At 42.0% G+C, this 27,114-nt stretch overlaps 1 protein-coding gene and 1 non-coding gene across 2 annotated transcripts; both read right to left on the bottom strand.

Annotated features, from left to right (window-relative positions):
* Nucleotides 1-651: 651 nt before the first annotated feature.
* On the bottom strand, nt 652-26,859 carry CHST7 (carbohydrate sulfotransferase 7). Its single transcript, XM_043457959.1, has 2 exons — nt 25,194-26,859; nt 652-1,274 (listed from the first exon to the last, which is right to left on the bottom strand). The coding sequence occupies exon 1, from the start codon at nt 26,676-26,678 to the stop codon at nt 25,218-25,220; it is 1,461 nt and encodes a 486-aa protein (XP_043313894.1). The 5' UTR covers nt 26,679-26,859; the 3' UTR covers nt 652-1,274; nt 25,194-25,217.
* On the bottom strand, nt 20,586-20,658 carry TRNAE-UUC. The gene has a single exon. It is a non-coding gene; the product is annotated as a tRNA-Glu (tRNA).
* Nucleotides 26,860-27,114: the final 255 nt, after the last annotated feature.

Genomic DNA, 27,114 nt, shown 5'->3' with positions numbered 1-27,114 from the left:
GAATGCAGTCTGGGCCTGTTCTTAGTCTGTTTCTTTCCCACACAGAGAGGTTCTGTTCTGGGTGGAAACTATTCCTCTCCAACTTCAATTAAAACAGAGATGGACAAATTACAGTGACCCCTGGATCAAATCCAGTCTACCGCTTGTTTTTTTTTTTTTTTCTTTTCTCTTTTTTTTTACTGCTTGCTTTTGTAAATAAAGTTTTATTGGCATACACTCTACTCACTCATTTTGTCTGTGACTGCTTTCACGCAGAGCTGAGTTGTAAGGGCACTGAACAACTAGCGCTCATAAAGCCTGAACTATTTACTATCAGAGTCTTCTCAGAAAAGGCTTTTCCTGACTGCTAATTTAGATGCTTAAAAAATTTTTAAAGATTGGATCTAAAAAATCACAGCAACACATTTAGACTTTAACTTAAAAATGTGCCTTTGAGTTAAAATAAACACTTGAAACCTGTGACTTCTCCTAGCCTGCAAAAATCTTTAACAGGCTTTGAGTGTTGGTGAATTGCTAAGATTCTTGAGCTTCCTACAGTTTCTCTCATAGTCCTTGTATTCCTCTATATGTAGACTAACTGCTCCCTAAATCAGGCAATTGAACTATATCATAAAATCTGCTCCCTAGCAAAATCCAAAACAAATCTTGTCATTAACAGTGACTCCAGAATCATTTAATAGTATAATTACAAAAACATCAGATAGAACAATTTAAAAGCAAACATTTCTTTCAGTTCATTAGGGTTTTCCCACCCCAGGAAATTACTTTTAAAAAATCCATTTAGGGGTGGGGGCCAGGGGAGCTATTTGAAGAAAAGCTGGATGAGTCAGATTTTAAAATACACCACCCAAATCTTTTATTTAATATTAAGTGATTTAATCAAGATACATAGGACTGCACTTGGCCTGTCTTCACATTGATGTTTTGTCCAGGCACCTGCTGATGGGAAACGGTACCAAATCACGTCTCTTCTTTGTTCTGAGGACGCCCTGTTGAATTGGCTCCAACAGAGGCATGGTCAGGCTGGGAACTAAAGCTCTTCCTAATTTATTGCCATAATTATCTGCATTGCACTGTCACTTCCTTACTGGAAACTTCGTTTCAACCAATGTGTCATTCATTATTTAACAGCCCATGATATTCCTGCTCCAACTGCACAGCAGTTGGTACCAAGTCAAGCCCCAGTCTCTGACAGTGTGATAGATTGCCTCCACAGCGTGGCTTCTTCCAGTGCTGGGACAACATGCTGAGTGTCCTGGTTTATGGTGACTGACCTGGAAGGAAAGAAACAAAGGATGTTTGAACTTCAGAACACAGAAATCCATAGATGGAAAGCCTGTTGAACTTGGACAATATAAGGCCTCTTAAATATGAAACCTGTAATCTTCCTTACCTAAGCTGCATTATCCAATGCTGTAAATCCATACAGAATCAGTATTTATAATTTCTGCTTGTGACCCAAGAGGCGTTTGGGGAGGATAGACAGGAAAAAGATGGGGGCGCCTCTTCTAGTGTGACTGTGCTTTCTGCAGCTGCTGCTGTGGACTGCCTGTTGAGGAGAACTTTCTGAGACCTGCTGGATAGAGTGGGGTAAGGGCTGGGACTGAAGCTGTATCTTTAGGCACCAACCATGTAACCATCCAGGGCTTCCCTGGTGGCTCAGAAGGCAAAGTTCCATGTGTTATATAGTAGGTCCTTGTTGGTTATCCATTTAAATATAGCAGTGTGTACATGTCCACCTCAAAAACCCTAACTATCCCTTCTCCCCATCCTTCTTCCTGGCAACCATAAGTTCATTCTCTTAAGTCTGTGAGTCTCTTTCTGTTTTATAAGTTCACTTGTATCATTTCTTTTTAGACTCCACATACAAGGGGTGTCATACGATATTTCTCCTTCTCTGTCTTATTTTAATCAGTATGAAGATCCTTAGGTCCATCCATGTTATTGCAAATGGCATTAAGAAGATATGGTACATATATAAAATGCAATATCACTCAACCATTTCAAAGAATGAAGTAATGCCATTGACATTATTTTCTAGTGTGATGAAACTCAATAAAACTACTGATGCAGTGTTTGGGTAAGAAGCACTTTCAAGATGATTAAGAATGTGCAGTAAAGAATCATACTAAGCATTAGGAAAGAGCTAATTTCGTAAATGCCTTGAGGCCTGTCTAATGACCCTTAGCATTCTGTTAGTACAGGTTATTTACATAAAGCCCCAGCATGTCAAATTTCAGTATAATTAAGTTTAATAAAAACCAGTCTCCAGATGGGCTGACTATGGTTCCAGGTAAGATAGAATAGATGCATTTCTCCTTATTCCTCCCACAGAGTATAACTAAAATTCTTCCCAAACGCAATTTATAAAATAAAGAAAAGACTGAAAGAAAGGGAAAAGAAGGTAGACTGATTGGGAATGTTGGGAATTGTGGAACAACACAGCCATGAGTTGCCTGGGTTTTCTCTTTGCCTCATCTATATCCTAAAATGGGTGCTGAAAAATCCAGCAGACCAGAAATGTCAATGGCCATAGACCATAAAGCCCCCATGAAAAGCCTGTTTTTTCTAGCCAAAGGAGAGGGAGAGGGTCAGTCTAGAAAGACAAAACCCAACTACGTCAGGAAAAAAAAAAAAAAAACAACCCTCTTGTCAGTAGAGGGCTTCCCTAGTGGCTCAGATGGTAAAGAATCTGCTTGCAATGTGGGAGACCCAGGTTCAATCCCTGGGTCAGGGAGATCTCCTAGAGGAGGGCATGGCAAGTATTCTTGCCTGGAGAATTCCATGGACAAAGGAGCCTGGCAGGCTACAGTCAATGGAGTTGCAGAGAGTTGGACATGACTAAGCAACTTAGCATGCGTGCACACATTCCTGTCAACAGATGCCTGGTGGGAAGCCAGAGTTCCTGGACTACCCCACCCACCTGGCAATAACCAGGTGATGCACCCCTTCTACCAGTGCACTGTCAGTGGAGGCCTGCTAAACTAGAAGACTTAAATAAAATTCAGAGATTCATAACATATTCAAATATACAACTAATGTTCAGGATACAATAAAAACCACCTGTCAAACCAAGAGCCAGGGAGATTTTGACTTAAGTGAGAAAAGACACCTGACGGATGCCAACACTGAAATGACATGGATACTGAAATTTTCCAAGAAGGATTTTAAGCCACCATCATAAAAGTACTTTCCAAATTAGCAATTATAAACACAACTTGAAAAAAAAAATCCTGGCAAAGAAATATAAAATAAAAATGAAAAAAGAACCAAATGGAAAATTTAAAACTGTAAAATACAATAACCAAAAATTTAGGGCTTCCCTGGTGGCCCCATGGTTAAGAATCTGCCTGATAATGTAAGGGACACAGGTTCAATCCCTGGTCCAGGAAGATCCCACATGCCATGAGGCAACAGTCCAGGAGCCACAACTACTGAGCCCATGCTCTGGAGCCCAGGACATGCAACTACTGAGCTTGCATGCTGCAACTACTGAAGCCAGTGCGCGCTATAGCCTATGTTCTGCAACAGGAGAAGCCACCGCAATCAGAAGCCTGCACACTGAAACTAGAGTAGCTCCTACTCGCCGTAACTAGAGAAAGCCCTCAAACAGCAACAAAGATCCAACAGAGTCAAAGATAAGTAAATAAACATTTTATAAAATTTAAAAGCTCACTGGAGGGTCCCAGTTGTAGAATAGAGATGACAGATAAAGAATTAGTGAATCTGAAAACATAACTATAGAAACTATCAAATCTGAACAAAAGAAAGTCAATAGAGTGAGAGGAGATGAACAGAGCATCAGAAACCTGTGGTATTACAATAAGTTATCTACTGTTCATTTTTTAAAGTTTCTAAAAAGAGGGAAAAGAGATTGAGGCTGAAAAAGCACTTGATAAATATGGCTAAAAATTTCCCATATTTGGCAAAATACATAAAACTACAGATTCAAGAGACTGGGTGAACCCCCAACAAAACCCCAAAGAAATCTACACCAAGATACACATAATCAAATTTCAGGAAAGTAAAGACAAAAACATCTTGAAAAAAACTAGAGAGAAATGATGCATTATTTATGGAAACGATGATATGAATGTCAGTGGATTTCATATCTGAAACCATGGCAGCCAGAAGGAAGTGGCACATTGTTAAAGAGCTGAAAGAAGATAACTGTCAACTCAGACTTCTATATTTCATGATATCCTTCAGAAATGAAGGTGAAATAAAGACACTCTCAGATGAAGGAAACTAGATTTTGTTGCCAACAGAACTGCTAAAGGAAGTTCTTCCAGCAGAAAGTAAATGATAAAAGAAGGAACTTGAAACATCAGAATGAAGATGAGGATAAAATATAAGTAAACTTAATAGACTGTTCTTTTGAGTTTAAAAAATTATGTTTAAAAAAAATTATGTTTGATAGTTGAGGCAAAAATTATAACATTGTATAATGTGGTTCTCAACATACAGAGAAAATATTACAAGAGAATTATAAAGGGCACAGGATAATGGAACATAAATGGACATAAAATTTCTACACTTCACTTGAGGTAGTAGAATGTTGAGAACAGCAGGTTATGATTAGTTACATAGGTGTAATCTAAAGAAGCCACTTTTGCACAGCAAAGCAAACCATAAAAAGACATCCAACAGAATGGGAGAAAATATTTGTAATGATGTGACTGACAAGGGATTAATTTCCAAAATATACAAACAGCTCATATAGCTCAATATAAAAAAATTAAACAATCCAATCAAAAAAATTAGCAGATCTAAATAGACATTTCTCCAAAGAAAATATATAATGGCCAACAGGCACATGAAAAAATGCTCAACATCACTAATTATTAGAGAAATGCAAATCAAAACTACAATGAAGTATCATCTCACTATGGTTAAAATGGCCATCATCAAAAAGTGCAAATAATAAAATCTGAAGAGGATGTGGAAGAAAAGGAACTCTCTTATCTTGTTGGTGGGAATGTAATTGGTACAGCCACTATGGATAATAGTATGGAGGTTCCTTAAAAAACTGAAAATAGAGTTATCATATAATTCTATAATCCCACTCCTAGGCATATATCCAGAGAAAACTATAATTTAAAAAGATCCAGTGTTCAATGCAGCATTATTTACAATAGCCAAGACATGGAAGCAACCTAAAACTCCATTGACAGTTGAATGGCTAAAGAAGATGTGGTACACACACACACACACACACACACACACACACACACACACACACACAGGAATATTACTCAGCCATAAAAAAGGATGAAATAATGCCATTTGCAACAACATTGATGAACCTGGAGATTTTCACACTAAGTGAAACAATCCTAAGAAAGACAAATATCATGTGATATCACTTATATGTGGAATCTAAAAAAAAATAACGTACAAATAGACCCACAGACATAGAAAACAAACTTATGGTTACCAAAGGGGAAAGAGAAGGGGTAGGGGAGGGATAAATCAGGAGGTTGATGTATACACAGTACTATATATAAAATAAATAACCAACAAGGACCTACTACATAGCACAAGGAATTAAATATTTTGTAATTACCTATAAAGAAAAAGACTCTGGAAAATATAAGCCCTATACTATCAATAATTACATTAACTATAAATGGTCAAACCCCACAAATATGGTATACAAAAAGACCAACAGAATGGTTTTTTAAAAATGATCCATCTATATGCTCATATAATATATATATATATAAAATTCCAAATATGATATAGTAGATTGAAAGTAAAAGGATGAAAAATATAACCAGACAAATATTAATTAAAATAAATGAGTAGCTTTATTAATATCAGATAAAATAGACTTTAGTAAATAAAATGTTCAACCCACCAAGAAGATGATAGCAACCCCAAATGTGTATGTGTATAGCAAACAACGGAACTTAAAATTCCTTGAAGCAAAAACTGAAACAGAAAGGAGAAATAGACATGTCCAAATTTACATTTAAAAACTTCAATACCTCTTTCTCAACAATTGATAGAATCACTACACAGAAAATCAACAATGATAGAGAAGAACAAAGCAATACTATCAATCAAACATTTGAATTGACATTTGTACACCATTCCACCTAATAACAGTAGAAGTACTGTTCTTCTCTTTAAACATATATGAAATTATATATGAAATTCTTTTTAAACATATATGAAACATTCCCTACACAAACCATACCCTGGTTCATAAAACAAACCTGAAAAAAGTTGAAAGGAACTGAAATAACAATACAGAGTGCGTTCTCTAATCCTGATGCAATCAAACTAGAAATCTATAGCAGAAAGATAGGGGGAAATTCTCCAGACGTTTGGAAATTAAAGAATATATTTCTAAATGTCCACTTAGATGGACACATAAAATGCAACACACCAAATTTTGTGACACATGGCCAAAGCAGTGCTGAGAGGGAAATTTACAGAATTAGATGCTTACATTAGAAAAAAGGAAAGGTCTCAAACCAATAATTAGAGCACCCACCTCAAGAAACTTACAAATTTAACACATTGACTAAATTTAACACCCATTCATGATAAAAATTCTCAGCAAACTACAGATAGAGAACTTTCTCAACTTAATATTTAAAAATCTACATAAACCTACATCTAACCTCATTACTTATAGGGAAAAATTGAATATTTTCCCCTTAAGATTGGGAAGAACACAAAGGGATCTGCACTTAACATGTGTATTCAACATAATGCTAGACGTTCTAGCCAATTAAATAAGGCAAGAAAAAGAAAAAACATGTTTTTGGAAAGGAATAAAACTGCCCCTATTTGTGATTATATTATTATGTACATAGAAAATTCCAAGGAATGAACAAAACAAACTCCTGGAACTAATAAATGAATTCAGCAAATTTGCAGGTTACAAACTCAATATTAAAAAATCAATTGTATTTATATATACTAGAAATGAACATTTTTAGAGCAAATTTTAATCCTCATACTATTTAAAATTGCTCTAATTAAATACTTAGGTATAAATCTAACCAAAGAACTAAAGGACTCATATGCTAAAAACTACAAAACACCAAGAAAAGAAATGAAACAAGATCTAAATCAATAGATATAACTATGTTGTGGATTGGAAGATTTAAGTAAAGATGTCATTTTTCCTGAAATTGATTTATAGGTTTAGTAATATTCCTATCAAATTCTATCAATGACTTTTACACATATAGACAAACTTATTCTAAAATTTACGTGGAAAGGCAAAGAAATCCAAATAGCTAAAACCTTTTTGGAAAAGAATAAAGTAGAAATAGGGCTTCCCAGATGGTGCTAAAAGTAAAGAACCCACCTGTCAATGCAGGTGGATGTAAGAGACATGGGTTCAATCCCTGTGTCGGGAAGATCCCCTGGAGGAGGTCACAGCAACCCACTCCAGTATCCTTGCCTGGAGAATCCTATGGACAGAGGAGCCTGGCAGGCTCCAGTCCATAGGGTTGCAGAGTCAGACACAACTGAAACGACTTAGCAAGCTAGCAAAGTAGGAATAATGACTCTATTCAATACTAAGCTACATTTAACTATATTAATCACATGTGATGCTGGTGAGGGCCAGATAGTTCAGTGAGGGAAAAAAAACACCCAGACACAGACATATGTATGTGTATAGCTAACTAAATTTTGACGAAAGTGCAAAAGCAATTCATTGAAGGAAAGACAGTCTTTTCAACAAATGGTGCAAAAGCAGTTAGACATCCATAGGCAAAACAAAACAACAAAAAAACCTTGACCTGAACATCATACTTTATACAAAAATTAACTCAAAATAAATCAGGATTAAATGTTGATATAGATAAGCTTATCCTAAAATTTATAAGGAATGGCAAAATAAAAAATATATAAAACACAAGAAAACAGGAGGAAATCCTCAGGGCCCCAGGGCTAGGCAAAGAGTTCTTAGACATTATGTCTAAGAACTGCACAATCCACAAAAGAAAAAATGATAAATTGGATCTTGTTTAACTTCTGCTCTTGCAAAAGATCTGGTTAAGAAGATTAAAAAAAAAAAGATACAGTCTGAGAGAAAATACTTGCAACCACATATCTGACAAAGGCCTTTTATCTATACAAATGACTCTCAAAATTCAAGAGTAAAAAACAATCCAGTTAGTAAAGGGGCAAAACATCTGAATCAACATTTTTCCAAAGAGCAGATATGGATGGCAAGTAAGCACATGAAAAGATGCTCAACATTACGGCTGCTGCTGCTAAGTCACTTCAGTCGTGTCCGACTCTGTGCGACCCCATGGACAGCAGCCCACCAAGTCTAGCCAGTGGGAAAAGGGAAATGAAAACCACCATGACATACAACTTCATACCTATTAAAACAGCTAAAATGCAACATAGTGACAAGACAATACCAAATGCTGATGAGGCTGCAACAAATTTTCTTCTCAAAGATTGCTGATGGGAATGTAAAATGAATGGTACAGCCACCCTGAAAAACAGTTTGGTATTTTCATATTCTTTTTGGTAGGTTTTTTATAAAACTAAACATACATATATATACCACACAATCCAGCAATTGCACTTCTGGGCATTCATCACAGAGAAATGAAATTTTACATCCACATAAAAACCTATACACAAATATTCATAGAAGCTTTATCTGTAATAGTCCAAAACTGGAAACAATCCAAATGTCCTTCAAATGGGTTAATGGTTAAACAAATTGTGGTACATCCATATTATGGAACATCACTCACCAATGAAAAGGAATGAACTATTGATCAGTGGTTCAGCAGTAAAAAAATTCGGCTGCACTCAATACTAGAAAAATAAATGACCCAATCAAAAAATGGGCCAAAGAACTAAACAGACATTTCTTGAAAGAAGACATACAGATGGCTAACAAACACATGAAAAGATGCAAAACATCACTTATTATCAGAGAGATGTAAATCAAAACCACAATGAAGTACCATCTCATGCCGGTCAGAATGGCTGCCATCAAAAAGTCTACAGACAATAAATGCTGGAGAGGGTATGGAGAAAAGGGAACACTCTTACACTGCTGGTGGGAATGCAAACTGGTACAGCAACTATGGAGAAGAGTGTGGAGATTCATTAAAAAACTGGAAATAGAACTGCCATATGACCCAGCAATCCCCACTGCTAGGCATACACACTGAGGAAACTAGACTTCAAAGAGACACGTGTACCCCAATGTTCATTGCAGCATTGTTTACAGTAGCTAGGACATGGAAGCAACCTGGATGTCCATTGGCAGACTAATGGATAAGAAAGCTGTGGTACATATACACAGTGGAATATTACTCAGCTATAAAAAAGAACACATTTGAGTGAGTTCTAATGAGGTGGATGAAACTGGAGCCTATTATACACAGTGAAGTAAGTCAGAAGGAAAAACACCAATACAGTATATTAACACATATGTATGGAATTTAGAAAGATGGTAATGATGACCTTATATGTAAGACAGCAAGAGAGACACAGATGTAAAGAACAGACTTTTGGACTCTGTGGGAGAGGTGAGGGTGGGATGATTTGAGAGAATAGCATTGAAACATGTATACTACCATATGTGAAACAGATGACCAGTGCAAGTTTGATGCATTAAGTAGGGCACTCAAAGCCAGTGCTCTAGGACAACCCAGAAGGATGGGGTGTGGAGGGAGGTGGGAAGGGGGTTCAGGATGGTGTGACACATGTACACCCATGGCTGATTCATGTCGATGTATGGCAAAAACCACAATATTGTAATTAGCCTCAAATTAAAATAGATACATTAATTTTTTTAAAAAGTCAAGTAGTTCCCTAAAAAAAAAAAAAAAAAAAAAAAAAAGGCTGCAATGCAGGAGCAGCAGGAAGACACAGGTTTGATCTCTGGGTGGGGAAGATCCCCTGGAGGAGGGCATGGCAACCCACTCCAGTATTCTTGCCTGGAGAATCCAATGGACAGAGGAGCCTGGCAGGCTACATACAGTTCATAGGGTCGCAAAGAATCGGACATGATTGAAGTGACTTAGCACATTGATAACATGCAACAATCTGGACAGATCTCCAGAGAATTATGCTCAATGAAAACAGACAATCTCAAAAGGTTATATAGTATGTGATTATAATATATATTATAATTATATAGTTATAATTGTACAATATATGATTGTATATGATTATATAATGAATATTATATATCATGAATATATATGATTATATATATTATAATCATATAATATTATATATTATAACAATCTTAAAATAGTACATTTGCAGAGATGGGGAACAGATTAGTGTTTGCCAGGGAAAGTAAGGTGAGGTATGTGACTATAAATGGGTAGCATAAGAGAGTTTCTTTTTGCTGATGGAACCATTCTGTATCTTGATTGTGATAGTATTTACACATATGTGATAAAATTGGACAAATCTATACACATAAATACACACAAAATGAGTGAATGTAAAAACTGTTGAAAACTGACTAAGGCTGTAGATTGTACCAATGTCAATCTCCTAGTGTTGATACTGATCTACATCTAAGATGTGTAAGACATTACCTTTGGGAAAAGCTGGGTGAAGGGTACACTGGATCTCTCTGTACTATTTTTGCAACTTTCCATGAATCTATACTTATTTCAAAATAAAGTTTTCCTCAATCACTCTTTATGCAATGAGTTTAGCTCTCCATTGGGGTCATTTTAAAGATCTGAGAACAACCTGGCAGTAACTTGGTGTGGCTGTCTATAACCAACCAAGTGCTAAATGTTGCCTGATCAGATCCCATGTCTCAACAGACATTTATGGAGATGCTATCAGTCCAATCTCCAGACCCATAAGTACTCTTAAATTCTTTTATTAAAAACCTTCTTTAAAGATTTTTTTAAAAAAATCTGCCTGAAAAGCTGCTTTTCTTTTTAAAAAAAAAACAAAAAACAAGAACTCAGTTTTTTATTTCATAAAGGAGATAAAGCTTCTGACACAGGCATCAGAAGGGGGCAGAAAGAGTACCCCACTGCTTTTCATAAGTTCAGATTTTTTGTAACATTGCCCAGCATTACAAGGTGGGAGGAGAGAGAGTGTGTGTGTGCTCAGTTGTGTCTGACTCTGCAACTCCGTAGCCCACCAGGCTCCTCTGCCCATGGGGTTCTCCAGGAAAGAATACTAGAGTGGGTTGCCATTTCCAATTCCAGGGGATCTTCCTGATTCAGGGATCGAACCCACATTTCCTGCATCTCCTGCATTGGCAGGCGGATTCTTTACCACTGCACTACCTAGGAAGCCTATAGAGAAGAGACAGGTGCCCTCAAAGATCTAGTACTGCTTCTGGGCTATTTGAAGAACAGTTCTGAAGTCCTGCTAAGCCAGGCGGGGCACAGGCAGCAACCCCACCACGCCCTTTCTTCACATTGGAAATGGACTCCTATCTTCTGGGTTTGGTCTCAATTTCCGAATGTCTCTTGCACCAGGGCAGGGTGGCTCAAATACCTTGCAGTTCTGACTTCACCTCCAAGTAGATCCTATAAAAACTCTCAGTTAATTTCCTACCATTTTTCATTAATTTTTGGATGTGTTTAAAACATAAACATGTCCATGAATTCTTAGTGTGATGTTCCCCCAAATTCCTAAATCCTTTAGGTATAGGATTAAGAATTTAACTCCAGACCCCACTCTTCTTAATACTATGGGGACTGATTTATTTAGAGCGATGAAGTATTCAAGTTTTTGTGCACAGTTTAAAACTGAACTCTCAGGTTATCAGCCAGTTACAGTTACCAAGAATATAGCTTTGCCCTTTCCCCCAACTGCTAGATGTTTAATCATGTAGAATTAAATTTTAAGGTACTATATTTCTTGATTAAAATGATTTCCACTTGCCCAACATCTGGGGAGAATGTTTGCTACTGCCTGAGCCACCTGATATGGTGTAGACCCTCTGGTCACTCCTAAGTCAAAACTCTTTAAAGACCTGTGATAAGAAAGAATAGATAATTTTAAAAAAACTATCTTAGTGAAATTAATTTCCAGAATTACAAAGACTTCTATGTATTGTTTTGTGATGCATCTACAAAAGGTTCTTTTATATGTGGCACTGAAGTGTTGTCATTCCTTAATACTCAAATTAATTCACAAATTCACTTGCACTTTTAAAAAACAGACTGTTCACTTAATGATAGAAAGTCATACTCCCATGAGTTGGGTGTATTTTATCTCCTTTGCTACAGTTCCCTTGAATATTTAAATAACCAGCCTGGCCCTAAATACAGCTGGTTGACCTACTAACAGCCTCACTGCCATCAAAGGGAAATTTTCATTCCAGGCTGCGATTGCTTGCAGTTGGCTTGGCTGAGGCTCCCTCGGTGGAATAACTCAGGAAGACACTCTTAGCATTTTAATCATACTTTTTTCAACCTTCGAAACTGGGATGGTGAGGAGGAAGTAATAATTTCCTGCCGGCTTTCAAGGTTGACAACAGAAGATTCGGCCAAATGAATCTGCCTCTCTCTGGCCTTCCTGGCCCATTTCACGTTAGGTACCAAGCCCTGGGTGTCCCCAGTGGCTCTGCCAACCTGCATGGGCACCTCCCTCCCTTCCTTGAATTGCACTAGTAGATTTCTCTTCACCCTTCTTTCCTTCCAGTTTTTCTTGGTTTCATTTATCCCTGCCTACACACTTGTGCCAGTTAGTTGCCCCGTGTTCCCCACCAGGAGCCACTTCACAGATGCTAAAGACGTCAGTCCTGGGACTTGGCACTTGAGCTGAGGGAGCTGAGGTTTCCGGGTATTCAACCTGTCCTGTTATCATGGGGGAATTATTTTCCAGCCTATTGTAACAGCCTTCCTCCCAGACCTGCTGCAGAACAAATGGGCCGAGGATAGGCCTTCAGCCTCTTTTTCAAGGGCGACAGGTTCTTGGGCGGGGTGGGGGAGGTCATCTTCTGATATCCTATGCTAGAACCGCAGCCTGTGGGTGATGTTACCATCTAAGCTTATCTGTTAACCTGGGTTAAGCTTTCTTCACCTTCCTGTTTTCACCTCAAATCAGTGAGATGCAGTGCCAAGGAAAACGGAAATGACTGACAATGTTTGTGACAATACAGCCATTAAGTTGTCTTTTTTTTTTTTTTTTTTTAAGGGAGCTGCCTAGGGATAATGTTAAAATAATACTTGAAATACCAGCAATGTCAAAGTGCAAGCATTCTCTCCCTGTGATTGTGAAGCAAAATGAAATAGGAAACACTGAGTTTGCTAATATAACAGCACACCCCCCAAATAGCCTAGAAAAGTACTTTAAGCAGTATACATGCTATAAATCATTTCCAAACTTTTAATCTGAAAAATTAAGTGGCAGTGGCAGGGGGCACCAGTCTATCTGCATTAGTCAATAATTCAGTCCTACTTAATACAACTCTCCCTTCAGGTAAAAACAGAGACTTGTTAAAAACGAGCAAACAAAAAGCCATGAACAAATAAAACTCATGTCTGGGAAGTAAAGGGAGAAACTAGGGGAGAAGCCACCAGCCCATGTCCAAAGCTGAGCCACACCCCTGCCCCTCCCTACTCCCAGTGGGAGAAGAGGACTCACTTCTCTACTCCAGAATTTAGAGTAAAACCTCATTCCATGTGATTCATTAGTCAAACCCCAGAGTCAGCCAGTGCAGAAATGAAATGGCCATTATGAGAATAAAATAATTTTATCTTTTATCTTTTATTTCCACATTTATCATACCCACCACCAGCTAAAAATTTCCTAAATTTTTTTAGCAAACTTCAGACCAGCAAACTCCAAACCAGCATTAATAAAACTTGGCAAGAGGTGAGTTTGCCTCGTTGACTTGGGATTTTCCTGTTCTTTGAGCTGCTCTGAGGCACAATTTTAATTAGCATATATAATTGCTTTTGTGAGCAAGTCATCCCCAACTCAAATAAAGGAACAGGAGTCAGTATGTTATACTATCTATTTGACTGCCCACTTGCAGATGTTTGCCATCTACAAAGTGGGGGTGCCAGGGGCTAGGAAGTGCCCAGAGCTTGGACCTGTCATTCAGGCAGCCCTTTAGCCCCTACAAGGCTATAAGTCAATAGAGTGGGGGGCACTAAGGCTGCCCCCACCATCAGCTTCAGGATTCACATGTTAGAATAGCTAGTCAGGGTACAGAGTCTTTGGGTCAGCCCAAGTCTAGCCCATCATTTCTGGTTCTCTCTCTCTGCCGAGAGATCAAGGCACCACCCTTTCCTAGAACTGCCTACAGTCTGGTGGGGATAAAATGTCACCATGACCAAGTGCAGGTTCACTCCCAAAGGACATTCTCCTGTCCTGGGCCCACAGGCTTGCCAGAGATTGCCATACTTAGGAGCAGGAGATGGATTTTTCCTGAGCTCAAAATAATTTATCATCCCCTTTGACTGTGGAGAAATAAAAACAAATCTAAAAGGCATTTAATAATGCTGGGAGTTTTGTTGTTCTTTGGGAGGGCTCTGTGTGTTTATTTTTAGCCAACCATCTCCTTTTTTGCAAAATGGTCCCCTTGGCAATCCCCAGTTTGGGGGATGGGGTGGAGGAGGGGAATGGACAGAAAGGCAACAAAGTTTAACTTTTTCATTGTTTGCAGAACCTGAAAAATATATTGTTTTCCCTTCTTGCATCCCTGTTAGCGATAATCCTTTATTAGAGGAAGGGAGAGCATCTATTTTATTGCTTCTAAAATCTGTACATTTAACATATGCCAGCTCTAGGGTGTTTGAAAGGAAGTCCTATTTTTAAAACATTATTTTGATGTTAGTGTTTTTGGCTTGCTGTTCCCATAACCTCTCTAAGGCAGTAATGAGTCCTTTTTGGTAATGTCTGGTCTCAGTCATGGACAAAGTGACCCTCAAAGCCCTGAGACATTTTTTCCTTGATGTTCACCTGAGCTGTATGTATGTCAGGACTGCTTCAACCTAGTTTGCAGGAGGCTGCTCATAACTTTTCCCAGTCCATCATCTTTACAGAAGAACTCAGTTTCCAGCCCCTACCTGCTCCCCATACTTTACAAATGCTTCTGTAATGCTCTATTTCAGCCTTTCAGTTGAGCTTGTTTCTCTGCTTCCAGCCTGCTGGTTACCAAGACCAAACCATCTTAATCATGCAATATTAATCTGTTCAAGCCAGCCCTCTATGCATTTGGATTTCAGGCCAGATCTGGGGCTTCTTGCTGTCAGGGCCCAGAGATCTCTCTATGTCCTCACAACACTCCTGTGCCTTCTGGGTCTCCTTCTAATGCTGCTGCCTGAAGGTTAACATTTTAACAGAAAGGGCTTCCATTCCATGAGTAAAAAATAAGTCTACAGACTTGCCAGGACTTCCCAGGTGGCACTAGTGTTAAAAAACCCGCCTGCCAAAACAGGAGACATAAGAGACGTGGGTTTGATCCCTGGGTCGGGAAGATCCCTGGAGGAAGGCACTGTGACCCACTTCAGTATTCTTGCCTAGAGAATCCCATGGACAGAGAAGCCTGGCAGGATACAGTCCATGTGGTCCCAAAGAGTCAGGCACTACTGAAGCAAATTAGCACATGGACTTCCCAGGTGGTCCAGTGGTTAGGACTCCGCACTTACACTGCAGGGGGGCACAGGCTTGATCCCTGGGTCAGGGAACTAAGATCCCCCATGGCACATGACAAAGTCTACCTCAGTGGCTATCTTTGGAATGTGACTCTACAGCCAAGCCCCCTGCTGCATGCATTCCAGGGGAGGGGAATCTGCTCGCTCTGGTCATCACTGAAGTCAAACAGGGTGGTCATCTTCCACTGCCTCTTAACCCCCGAATTTCAAAACATTCACTATCAGCTGCTGCTCCAACATCTTTTCAGCACCCAGCATGACGGCCTCTCATGTGCAGAAGGCCAGATGCCGCTGGCTTGGTGCCTGTGGGCTGGAGCAGAGCTGAAGGCTTCCTGTTCCCATGAAGACATCACTGAGCTTGGTAACTTTTCTCCAACTGAAACTGCTTCCTGTTCAATTCTCCAATAGTTCTCCACTTCCCTGTGCTCTTGAACTTGGGCCAGTGCTTTTTCTTAGTTCCTACTGTTCTTTTTTTTTTTTTTAATACTGCACCTGAGCAGAAACTTTTGGGGGGGGTCATACCATGGTGGCGTGCAGGCTCTTAATTCCCCAATCAGAATCGAACTCGTGCCCCTAGCATTGGTAGCATGAAGCCTTAACCACTGGACCCCAGGGAAGTCCCTAGTTCTTTCAGTAGAGAAATTTCCTTGAATTCCACTATGAAGCGAGAGGATGAGGGGCCAGAAGACCAATGGAGACAGAAGTTCATTTATTAATCACCTTTTTTGACTAGACACATAAAAGGAAGGCCCATTTGGCTTTTTTTAGTTCCAGTCTTTCCTGTGCTGCTTATGCTGAGAGCTGAGAAAAGAAGTACTGAGGAATTTTAAGCCAGCTGCTTATAAATGTTTTTTAAAAGCATCACCCCCAACTATTTATATTCCATTTGTATTCATGGGAAACAAATCCCTGCCCAGACTAAAAAAAGCCTCTTTGAAAAACCCCTCTGAACGCTGCCTCAGCACTTCTGCCTGCCACCCCTGCCCCACACAATAAAGAAGGCTCTCAGGAATACAGTGAAAATGTATAGAGTTCAATCTTATTTGAAAGCAGCCTCAGTTCCCCAGTGATAGTGTCCCGAAATAGCTGAAGTTCAAGTCACTAAGTACAATCCCTTGTAGCAGTACTGGAAGGTCAGCTTAATAAGAAGCTTGCTACAACCTGACAGTCTGTGTAAGTGTGGTTTTATAAATGGATGACATTTAAATATATATATATATATATATATATATATATATATATTTATCTTTGGCTGTGCTGGGTCTTTGTGAGTGAACACAGGCTTTCTCTAGTTGAGGTGAGCAGGGGCTACTCTCTAGTTGTGATGCATGGGCCTCTCATTGCAGTAGCTTCTCTTGTTGCAGAGCACGGGGTTTAGGGCATATGGGATTCGTACTTGTAGCATGTCAGCCCAGTAGTTGTGGTCTGTGGGTTCCAGAATGTAGGCTCTGTAGTTGTGGTGCATGGGCTTGGTTGCTCCATGGCATGTGGGATCTTCCCAGACCAGGGACTGAACCCGTATCCCCTGTATTGCAAGGTGAATTCTTAACCACTGGACCATCAAGGTATCCCAGGATGATCATTTAGATTTCAAAACATGTCCAGTCTTTCAAAAGAATCACAGAAATGACTCTTTGCAAATACAGGTGCATTGAAGAAGGACTAAGAAGTGAATTTCAGCTTGGCATCTGGTTATCTCAACCTGAGGTTTGCAGCAATTATTCACTGTCTGAGATGAACTGTAGGGTCAGAGAGAGCCAGGGTGCTGGGAAAAGGATTTTCCATCCATCATACTAGCCACATTGAAAAAAATGGAAAAATTGCTGAAAATTGTTGCTGAAAGTCTAGGAAACAGACACTCCAAGAAACAGCTGGTGGGGGTGGAAGTTGGTGCAACTTTCATTGCAGTAGCTTCTCTTGTTGCAGAGCACAAAATGTAAAGAAGCCTATATACCCTATAGGTATACACACACACACAAACACACACATATATATGTATATATGAAGTGAAGTGAAGTCGCTCAGTTGTGTCTGACTCTTTGCAACCCCATGTACCGTAGCCTACCACGCTCCTCTGTCCATGGGATTTTCCAGGCAAGAGTACTGGAGTGGGTTGCCATTTCCTTCTCCAGAGGATCTTCCTGACCCAGGGATCAAACCCCAGTTTCCCACATTGTAGGCAGACACTTTACCGTCTGAGCCATCAGGGAAGTCCATATATGTGTGTGTGTGTGTGTGTCTGTGTGTGTGTGTGTGTGTGTGTGTGTGTGTGTACATATATATATATATATCCTATATACTCATTCTATACTGTAGAAATTTTTCTTACAGATGTACTTACATGTACATTAAAATGTAATTAAAATTAAAAATACAATTAAAAATGTCACAATGAAATGTTGGGACTAGGAACTAGTTAAATATGTTACAATACATTCTTACAATGAAATACTAGATAATCATTAAAAAGAAGATATGGGAAGTTTTTTATAAAATTTTTAGGTTTCATTAGTTTTATTTCTGTAAACTTTAAATCACACCCCATGAATTAGATTTTGTCACAACTGGATTTAGGGATGGCAGTTGTATCAAGTTCACCATTTTCTGAAACACTGACACAAAAAAGGGGAAGGAAGAATTACTTAGCTAAGGTTATTCACAAAACACCATCACAAAAATCCCTAAACAAAAGCTAAATACTTAATAATTAAGTTTAATGCTAATCGGTAAAGGATTCTAAATCAATTCACTGGCATAAAGTTTCTTGTTTAAGTCCACAAATCTTTCTCTAAGCATTACTGATTCTTTGTCAAAGGATAAATGGATGATTTTAGCAATATCTTATGACACAGCTGTTGGAATATTCCATAGGAAAATGGAAAATAATTTTGTAAGAATGTGAAGGCAACAATTAGCAGCCAATATTCTCAGTTCAGTTCAGTTGCTCAGTTGTGTCCGACTCTTTGCGACCCCATGGACTGTGGCACACCAGGCCTCCCTGTCCATCACCAACTCCCAGAGTTTACTCAAACTCATGTCCATTGAGTCGGTGATGCCATTCAACCATCTCATCCTCTGTCATCCCTTTCTCCTCCTGCCTTTAATCTTTGCAAGCATCAGGGTCTTTTCAAATAAGTCAGTTTTTCGTAGCAGGTGGCCAAAGTATTGGCATTTCAGCTTCAGCATAAGTCCTTCTAATGAATATTCAGGGCTGATTTCCTTTAGGATTGACTGGTTGGATCTCCTTGCAGTCCAAGGGACTCTCAAGAGTCTTCTTCAAAAAAAAAAAAAACAAAAAACAAAAAAAAAAAGAGTCTTCTTCAACACCACAGTTCAAAAGCATCAATTCTTTGGTGCGATGGCTCAGATGGTAAAGCATCTGCCTGCAATGCAGGAGACCTGAGTTTGATCCCTGGGTTGGGAAGATCCCCTGGAGAAGGAAATGGCAACCCACTCCAGTATTCTTGCCTGGAAAATCCCATGGTCAGAGGAGCCTGATAGGTTATAGTCCATGGGGTCGCAAAGAGTTGGACACGACTAAGCGACTTCACTTTCTTTCAGCTTTCTTTATAGTCCAACTCTCACATCCATACACGACTACTGGAAAAACCATAGCTTTGACTAGACGGACTTTCGTTGGCAAAGTAATGTCTCTGCTTTTTAATATGCCGTCTAGGTTGGTCATAACTTTTCTTCCAAGGAGCAAGTGTCTTTTAATTTCATGGCCGCAGTCACCATCTGCAGTGATTTTGGAGTCCAAAAAAAGTCTGTCACTGTTTCCATTGTTTCCCCATCTATTTGCCATGAAGTGATGGGACCAGAGGCCATGATCTTAGTTTTCTGAATATTCTCAGAATTTCCAATTACCAAAAGCATATACAATTTTAATCTAGGAAAGTCAACTTTATAAAATTAAGCTTTTAGATTCAAAAGCATCCCACTTTAACTGGCACAAAAATACTGAAAATAGTCCCTAAAAATCTCACTAAACAATTTTTAGAAAGAAAAACATGCCCTTATATTTAATAAATGTAGTTGGTACTGGATTCTTCAAAACAGGTGATATACATGCTTTTAACTGCTGACCAGGGACTGATGGGTGGGTGACTGAGAGAAGTGAACATATTCAAAGGCCACATTCTCCCCATTGCTCAGTTTCAAGTACTTGTCCAAGGCAGTGATTACCTTGTTATCTAGAATCTGGAACTTGTGAATTCGAATTCTCTCTACCATCTTCTTCAAAGGCATGTTTTTGATAACCTTGTCTTTGCCATCATGTTTGTGGACTTTAGATAGATGACAGCAGAAATCCAGTATGGCAAAGCGCCTCTCCTGGTCACCCAAGAATGGTGGGAATGTAAATTGGTGAAGCCACTATGGAAAATGGGATGAAGGCTACTTAAAAATTAAACATAGTACTACCATATGATCCAGCAATTCCAATCTTGGGTATTTACCCAAAGGAAATGAAAACAGATATCTCAAAAAGATATCTGTACTCCCATGTTCACTGCAGCATTATTTACAACATCTAAGATATGGAAATAACTATGTGTTCATCCATGGATAAATGGATAAAGCAAATACGGTATCCAAGGCATTACTATTCAATCATAAAAAAAGAATGAGACTGCCATTTGTGACAACCTGGATAGACCTTGAAGGCATTATGTTAAGTGAAGTAAGTCAGAAAGAGAAAGACAAATACTGTATAATCTCAGTTATATGTGAAATCAAGCCCTCTACTTCCCTCCCTAAAACCCATGAACTCATAGATGCAAAGAACAGACTAGTGGTTGCCAGAAGCAGAGGGTGAAGGGGGCAGAGGTTGAAATGGCTGAAGGGGATCAAAAGGTATAAACTTCCAGTTATAAAATAAATAAGTCATGGAGATGTACAGCATTGTGACTAAAGTTAATAATACTATTTTTTGTGTGTATATACACATACACACACAATGACCATGTCACACGGCTTGTGGGATATTAGTTCCCCACCCAGGCATTGAACCTGGGACCTCAGCAGTGAAAATGCTGAGTCCTAACCACTGGACCATCAAGGAATTCCCGTATACTTTAAAGTTATTAAGAAAGTGGATCTTAAAAGTTCTCATCATAAGAAAAAAAACTATATAACCATGTGTGGTGATGGATATTAACTGGACTAATTGTGGAGATCTTTTGCAATACATATAAATACTGAACCATTATGTTGTACAACTGAAAATAATATAAAGTTATGTCATATCTCAATTTAAAAAGTTTAAGGAATTAAAAAGATTTAAGTACAAAAGGGCTTTATATTTCTGTTTGAATTTGCATAAAACATTCCTAGACATACAAGAAACATAGTGGTTACTTCTATGAAGTGAGCCTGTGTGTGCTAAGTCACTCAGTCGTGTCTCTTTGCAACCCCACGGACTAGCCCACCAGGCTCCTCTGTCCATGGGATTCTCCAGGCAAGAATACTGGAGTGGGTTTCCATGACCTTCTCCATGGGCTCTTCCCAGCCCAGGGAGTGAACCCATGTTTCTTTCATCTCTTGCATTGGCAGGCAAGTTCTTTTCTTTTTTTTATTTTTATTTTTATTTTATTTATTTATTTATTTATTTTGCAAGTTCTTTTCTACTAGCGCCACCTGGGAAGCACTGAAGGAATGTGAGAGGGTGATATATAGAGCCATGATTAATTCAAGCTGTTTTTCCTATTTCCATATTAACACCGTACAGCTGTGTGGTATTTCACAGCTCCAAGTTCTTCCACATGAATGACTGTGTCAGACAGTTCACTGCTCATCCACACCCTTTTAGTCCCCATCCTGATCTTGATCCAGTGGCAACAGCTCAGCTCAGGGCATGAAGCAAGACTGGTCCAAGTTGGTGACTCTCAACTTTGGCTGCACTGTACAATCCCCTGGGGAGCTTTTAAAACATCCTAATAACTGGATCCCACCCCAAACCAATTATATCAGAATCTCTGTGGATGGAGCTCTTTTAATAGTGACATTAAAAAAAAAAAAACCCAAAAAACTCCTCAGGTGAAGGCAATGCTCAGCCAGGGCTGAGAACCCATTGGTCTAAGCCAGTCAAGAGGACGCCTTTCCCTTTCACCAATTACTGGGTTAGGTCAGACCACGTGACCCAGTTCTAGCCAGTGAGACATAGAAGGAAGCCAGCTGGAGTAGGGGCTTCTGGAGAAGGTTTTATAACCAGATTGAAGACAAGAGAGACACATGAGGGAAAACTGCACCCCTTACTAACCAGCTTCTTTCTTTTCTGCATTTTCACAACCCTGCATAGTTGGGTGAGGAAGTGATGCTTCTTGCTGAGGCTACCATCTTGTGACAGTGGGAAGATAATTTGATGAAGGAAAGCCAAGAAGATGGAAAAGATGGAATGGGCCTGGCTCCTTAGTGACTTGGTTTGTTGCTACAATTCCCACCCAGACCTGAAAAAAAGTACACTGGCCCCCCACCCTGCCAAATCCTGGCTGTCAGGTCTGGAGCATCCAGAAGTCACTCAGGTTAATTCACTGCTGAGCCGGGGGCATGCTGCAGTGTCCCAGGTGAAGGACAGCCATGGGGAAGATGGCCCTAGCTAGAGTCACAGGCTCTCCTGTGTAGCTGCTGTTGGCAGTGCTCAGGGATATTTTATTGGTTTTTTTCAGTATTAGTAATAAAGCTAAATGTGGTTCTCACCCTAGACTAGCCACTAAACCTGGCTGTGGTGGTGCCAAAGGTGTGCCAGGAGATAGTAAGGGGGGGGGGAGCACAGATGAGGGAGTGTTATAATGGAGAGATTCTGAGCTCTGGAGTCTAACACCACTGCTGCCCGACCTTCAGCAGCCCAGGTGTGACTTTGGGCAAGTTATTTGATTTATCGGAGTCTTTGATTTCTCATCTATAAAACTGGTAATATGCCATGATGAAAGAAATGCTCACATATGGAGGTATGGGGAAGTCCTTCTGGTTTACACATGATTTAACTAAAATGTGATGCTAACTAAAACAGCCTGTTTGTGGCCTATTAAACATACACTGTTCATCTACTTTATTAATGAAAAGGGCATAGAAGTAAAATATTGTCCATGTTAAAAATAAAAATTAAATGTCTCCCTTCCTGGGACACCAATGCTGGTGCTCCTTCCATGATAAAACTCACTTCCCAGGGGCTGAGGCCATACTGACTGTGTAGGTGCTGATTTTTTTAAACCTGGCCAGAATGGATTCCTGACTTGCTTAGTGTTCTTTGTTCTGACAAAATATAAAACTGGGCTGAAAACCATGTTTCTCTGGAGAAGTTCCTCAGAGTCATCCGTCTTCCTGTCTTTGGGGCTATAGTCTTCAGTCTGGCTCAAATAAAATGTTTTCTATTCCTATTATAGATTGTTTATTATTTTCGTTGGCAGTCATAACAATGATATAGCCACTATGCCTAACTCAATGCATTGGTACCTAAGGATCCATCCCCTTCCCGTCCATAGAGTGCAATGTGACAGACTTTTGGAAACTCATCAGTTGGCCAATAACATTATCCTTCTAGGAACCAGGAATACAAGCATTTTAATAAATCCACTGATTGGTGGTGACATAGTGCATGCCTGATAATTCCAGCAGAAAGGCCAGAGGAAGGGTTCAATCACCAGAGAATGAAAGAGCTTAAAGCTTTTTCCCAGATGTCTCTGCAAGCCTGCAAAGGAAGCCCCAATTGGCTCTTCCAAACTCCAGCACCAATGTCTGGCCCCATAGTCACCGCCACCTACACAGACTCTAACCTGCTAGAGGATGAAGACTTGTGGCCTCGAATCCTCCTCTCAGTTCACTTTCTTACCTCACCCCAGTCAGTGCCACATGTTAGTAAAAATGAAAAAAAATAACAGTAAAAGTTTCTGGGAGACTGTCAGCTCTTAAAGCCATAAAACACTGCAGCAATTTGTCCTCAAGAGACGGCCCCTCAGACCTGTGAAGGAGGGTTGGGAACCATTATGTTACTTACATCTGTAAACACAGGATTAGCAGATGAAAGGATGTTTTTGTTAAAAAGTGACAAGTTCCAAGTCACCCGGTGCCTTTTACCTTCACTCTGCTTAGGAAAGAACACAGACTTCCTAAGCAATTACAGAAACTAAGAAAACCACTTGATCACTGGGAGAAAAGTCAGCTTCCAAAATCACTCTGCAACTCTGGCTCTATTAACAGCAACAAAATTCATCTTCATTAACATCTTCAACTTTGTCCTCAGAGCTTCATCCCAGAGGAATACTGAATTACACTAAACTAATGAATGGAAACTTAAGTCACTTCCGCCCAGCCCGCGCTGCTTTTCCTCCTCTGGACTGCACCCTTCCAACTCATACAAAATTTGGGGAATCACATTCCTATTCCACTCACTAGACTCGTGAGGTCAGCATCATGCACAACAAACTTCCCTCGGCCCAACGAACATAGGCTGATCCAGACACTGAACACATTTTGAGATCATTTAAGCCCCATTTTGGCATCTTAGGATAGCTTTGGATATATGCTTTACACAGAAAGAACCAAAAAAAAAAAAAAATGGGGAGGGGATATCTTTTCACAAATATCCTTCTGCAGTCACAGCCAAAGATGTTAATGTCCATCCAAGGTTCCATCTCTCAAGGGGATAGGGCAGAGTTGGGGAAGCCCAGCCCAGAGGTTCTGTCTGCATTAGAGGAAGCAGACCAGGCAGCTTTTGTGAGCTGATGTGAACGGGATATGGTCAAATATCCTGTGGACTCCAGCAATTGGGGGCGGGGGTGGGGGGAGTCACCAGGGGAAATCAAAATCCATTCCCGGCCAATATACCAGAGACACACACACACACACACACACACACACACACACACACACACACACACACACACACACACACACACACACACACACACACACACACACACACACACACACACACACCCCTTTCGCAAGAGAGGCCTGACTACGCCTATCTGCTTGGTAAATCCGAAGGAAAGACTCGGAGTCTGCAAGTCAGAGAGGCAGAGGCAGAGAAGAAATATGAAACGGATTAGGGGCAGATAGGATAACAGTGAACAACTTTCCCTCAAATCCTGCTTTTTGGTTTTCTCTGTGCCTGCAAACACTGCTTCAAAAGGTTTCCCCATAGGACAGAGTGGCCTCAAGATGAAATGATAACGGTCCTAGAAATGGTCCACGAAATCCTATACATTTCATGTCAATTTCCAATCTCGAGCTTCACTGTGACTTTCAAACCTTCTCTACTCCTCTCAGACCCCTCCTCCCTCTCCTTTCCCCACTCCCTCATTCTCAACAGACCATACTACCTCTTACTTCAGAGAGGAAACAGAGTGCGGAGGCTTGGGTCCCACCTCAGCTATTAACCTCTACCTTCTCAGGGTCTTCCTCTGAGAAGGCAGGTGTCTATTCTAGAGATCCAGATGACGCTACCAAACGCTCCCAGCTGGGCTTACCCCACCGCTCGGATCTATTTTCACCCGCTGAGATCCATCTGAGACGGCATCCCTCCCCTCCCGCTGCAGGCTGATCCTAGCTCCCCAAAGAACCTTTCCTGCCCCTTCTCTGCCCGGGGGGCCACCTTACCCGGATCCGTCCCGGGGTGGCCGGCTACGTGGCGTCGTCCTCCTCGGGCTCTGGCTGTGTCTCCTCGTCCTCAGGCGGCTCGACATCGACGTCTTCCCCGCTACGAGGGTAAGCCAGCAGGCGCATGGCTGGGGCGCAGGCGGCCTCCACCTGGTGCACCTGCTCTCGGCTCAGGCGCTCGCGCCAGGCGTGCACGGCCTCGCGGGCATCGCGCGCCGACAGGTGGAAGGGCCGGTCGGCGCCATAGGCAGCGCCGCGCGTCATGTTGAGCGCGAAGGCGTCGAGGGCTGCAAGCGCGCGGAGCCCGGCAAAGCGTTGCAAGCGGCGCAGCTGGGCGCGCGGCTGCCGCACCAGGTCCTCGTAGCGTAGCCTCAGGTAGCGGCGCCGCAGCCAGGTGGGAGCGCCGCGCGCGAACAGCAAATCGCGCATCCAGGCTTCGCAGATCACCTCAAGCGCACCGGTCAGGAAGAAGTCGGCACGCGGCGCGGCTGGCAGCGCGCGGGACGCTCCCCCGGGGCGAGCTCCCACGCCGTGCGCCAGCAGCACACGGTGGAAGCGGTCGCCCCTTTGGCGGGTGCGCAGCACCTGGATGCTCTCGCGCAGCAGCCCCTGCCGGGACTTGAGACGCGAGTTGTGGACAGCTCGCGGGTCGCGGAAAAGCTGCACCACCTTCAGGTTGAGGCCTGGGTCGCGCAGAAGGGGCACCAGCACACCCAGGTCGAGGAGGCGCACGTCCTTGATGACCACCACCGGATACTTACGGCACTCGGCCTCCAGGGCTCGGAGAGCCACGGGTGGGCAGCTGCGCTCGCAGGCGGTGTCCTCTACGAGGCCGACCTCGGCGCGGGCCCGGGGTGCGCCAGGGCACAGCGGCGGCGAGCAGATGACCTTGTTGGTCCGCCAGCGAAAGAGGGAGGCCGTGGTGAGATTGGCCGCGTCCGGGGGGCGCGCAGCGGGGTCACCGGGCGGCGCGTACAGCTGCAGGACTGAGAAGTCGCAGCGGAAGAGTGAGCGCAGCATGTCGCGGAGTGCGCCCTGCAGACTCTCGGCATCGCCCGGATACAGCGCCTGCCACAGATGCCACATGGGCTCGTACAAGTAGAAAACGTCCGGGTGCTGGTTAAAGAGCTCGCCCAGGAACGATGAGCCGGTGCGCCAGGTGGCATGCACGTAGATGTGCTGCTTTTCGCGAGACGCGGCCTCCCCGACGGCGCTGTTGAGGTTGCCCGGGGACCTAGGGGACCCGCCAGCGCCCCCCTCCGCGGCTGGCCGCGCCTCCGCGCCCTCTTCGCGCTCGCCCGCCGCCGCCGCCTCCAGGCTCCACACTCCCAGGCTGCGCTGCAGACCTGGGCAGTGCCGGGCTCCCTTGTCCCCGTCGCGGCCGCCGTCCAGGACCGAGGGGATGAGCAGAAGCACCAGCGTGTATAGCACCAACAGCAGCGCGAACTTGCAGTACTCCCGGCGCCGCCGCCGCCGGCCCTTCATCGTTCACTTAACCACTCCAGAGCGGGTGGAGCGCCCTTCCTCTCCCCTTTCTCGGAAATTCCGTCCGGAGTCCGCTCCTCCGGCCTCTTGAGACCACTCTGCACCGGGAAGAGCGGAGTCACCGGGGCCGTGCATCCACAAGGGAAACTCGGGAAGCGGTGGTGCTGCGTCCCTGCCCTTTCCTGGCTCAGCCCTGGAGAGCCGCCTATTGGCCGGCTTGAAGTGGCCGGCCCCGCCTTCCACCCGGCAGCTTCTCCCCGCCTCTCTCCCCGCCTGGGCTAACTCTATCAAATCTGGGCGGGGTTGCCCCGGGGTGGGGGACGCCAGCTGGGGCGCTTGGAGCCAGGCCCCACCTTTCCCCAACCCCTCCTTAATGAAGTCAAGTCTTCATGAATTGACTGCAGGCAAGGAAGGGGTCCGTGTGTACAGAATGTAC

Source organism: Cervus canadensis, chromosome X, assembly GCF_019320065.1.
Source record: "Cervus canadensis isolate Bull #8, Minnesota chromosome X, ASM1932006v1, whole genome shotgun sequence".
Taxonomy (NCBI): domain Eukaryota; kingdom Metazoa; phylum Chordata; class Mammalia; order Artiodactyla; family Cervidae; genus Cervus; species Cervus canadensis.
Note: the sequence above shows the minus strand (reverse complement) of the source record. Positions and strands in the feature narration are given on the sequence as shown.

What these genes read in the sequence shown, in the direction of transcription:
- CHST7 (XM_043457959.1), bottom strand. Translation starts at nt 26,678, where the DNA reads ATGAAGGGCCGGCGGCGGCGGCGCCGGGAGTACTGCAAGTTCGCGCTG.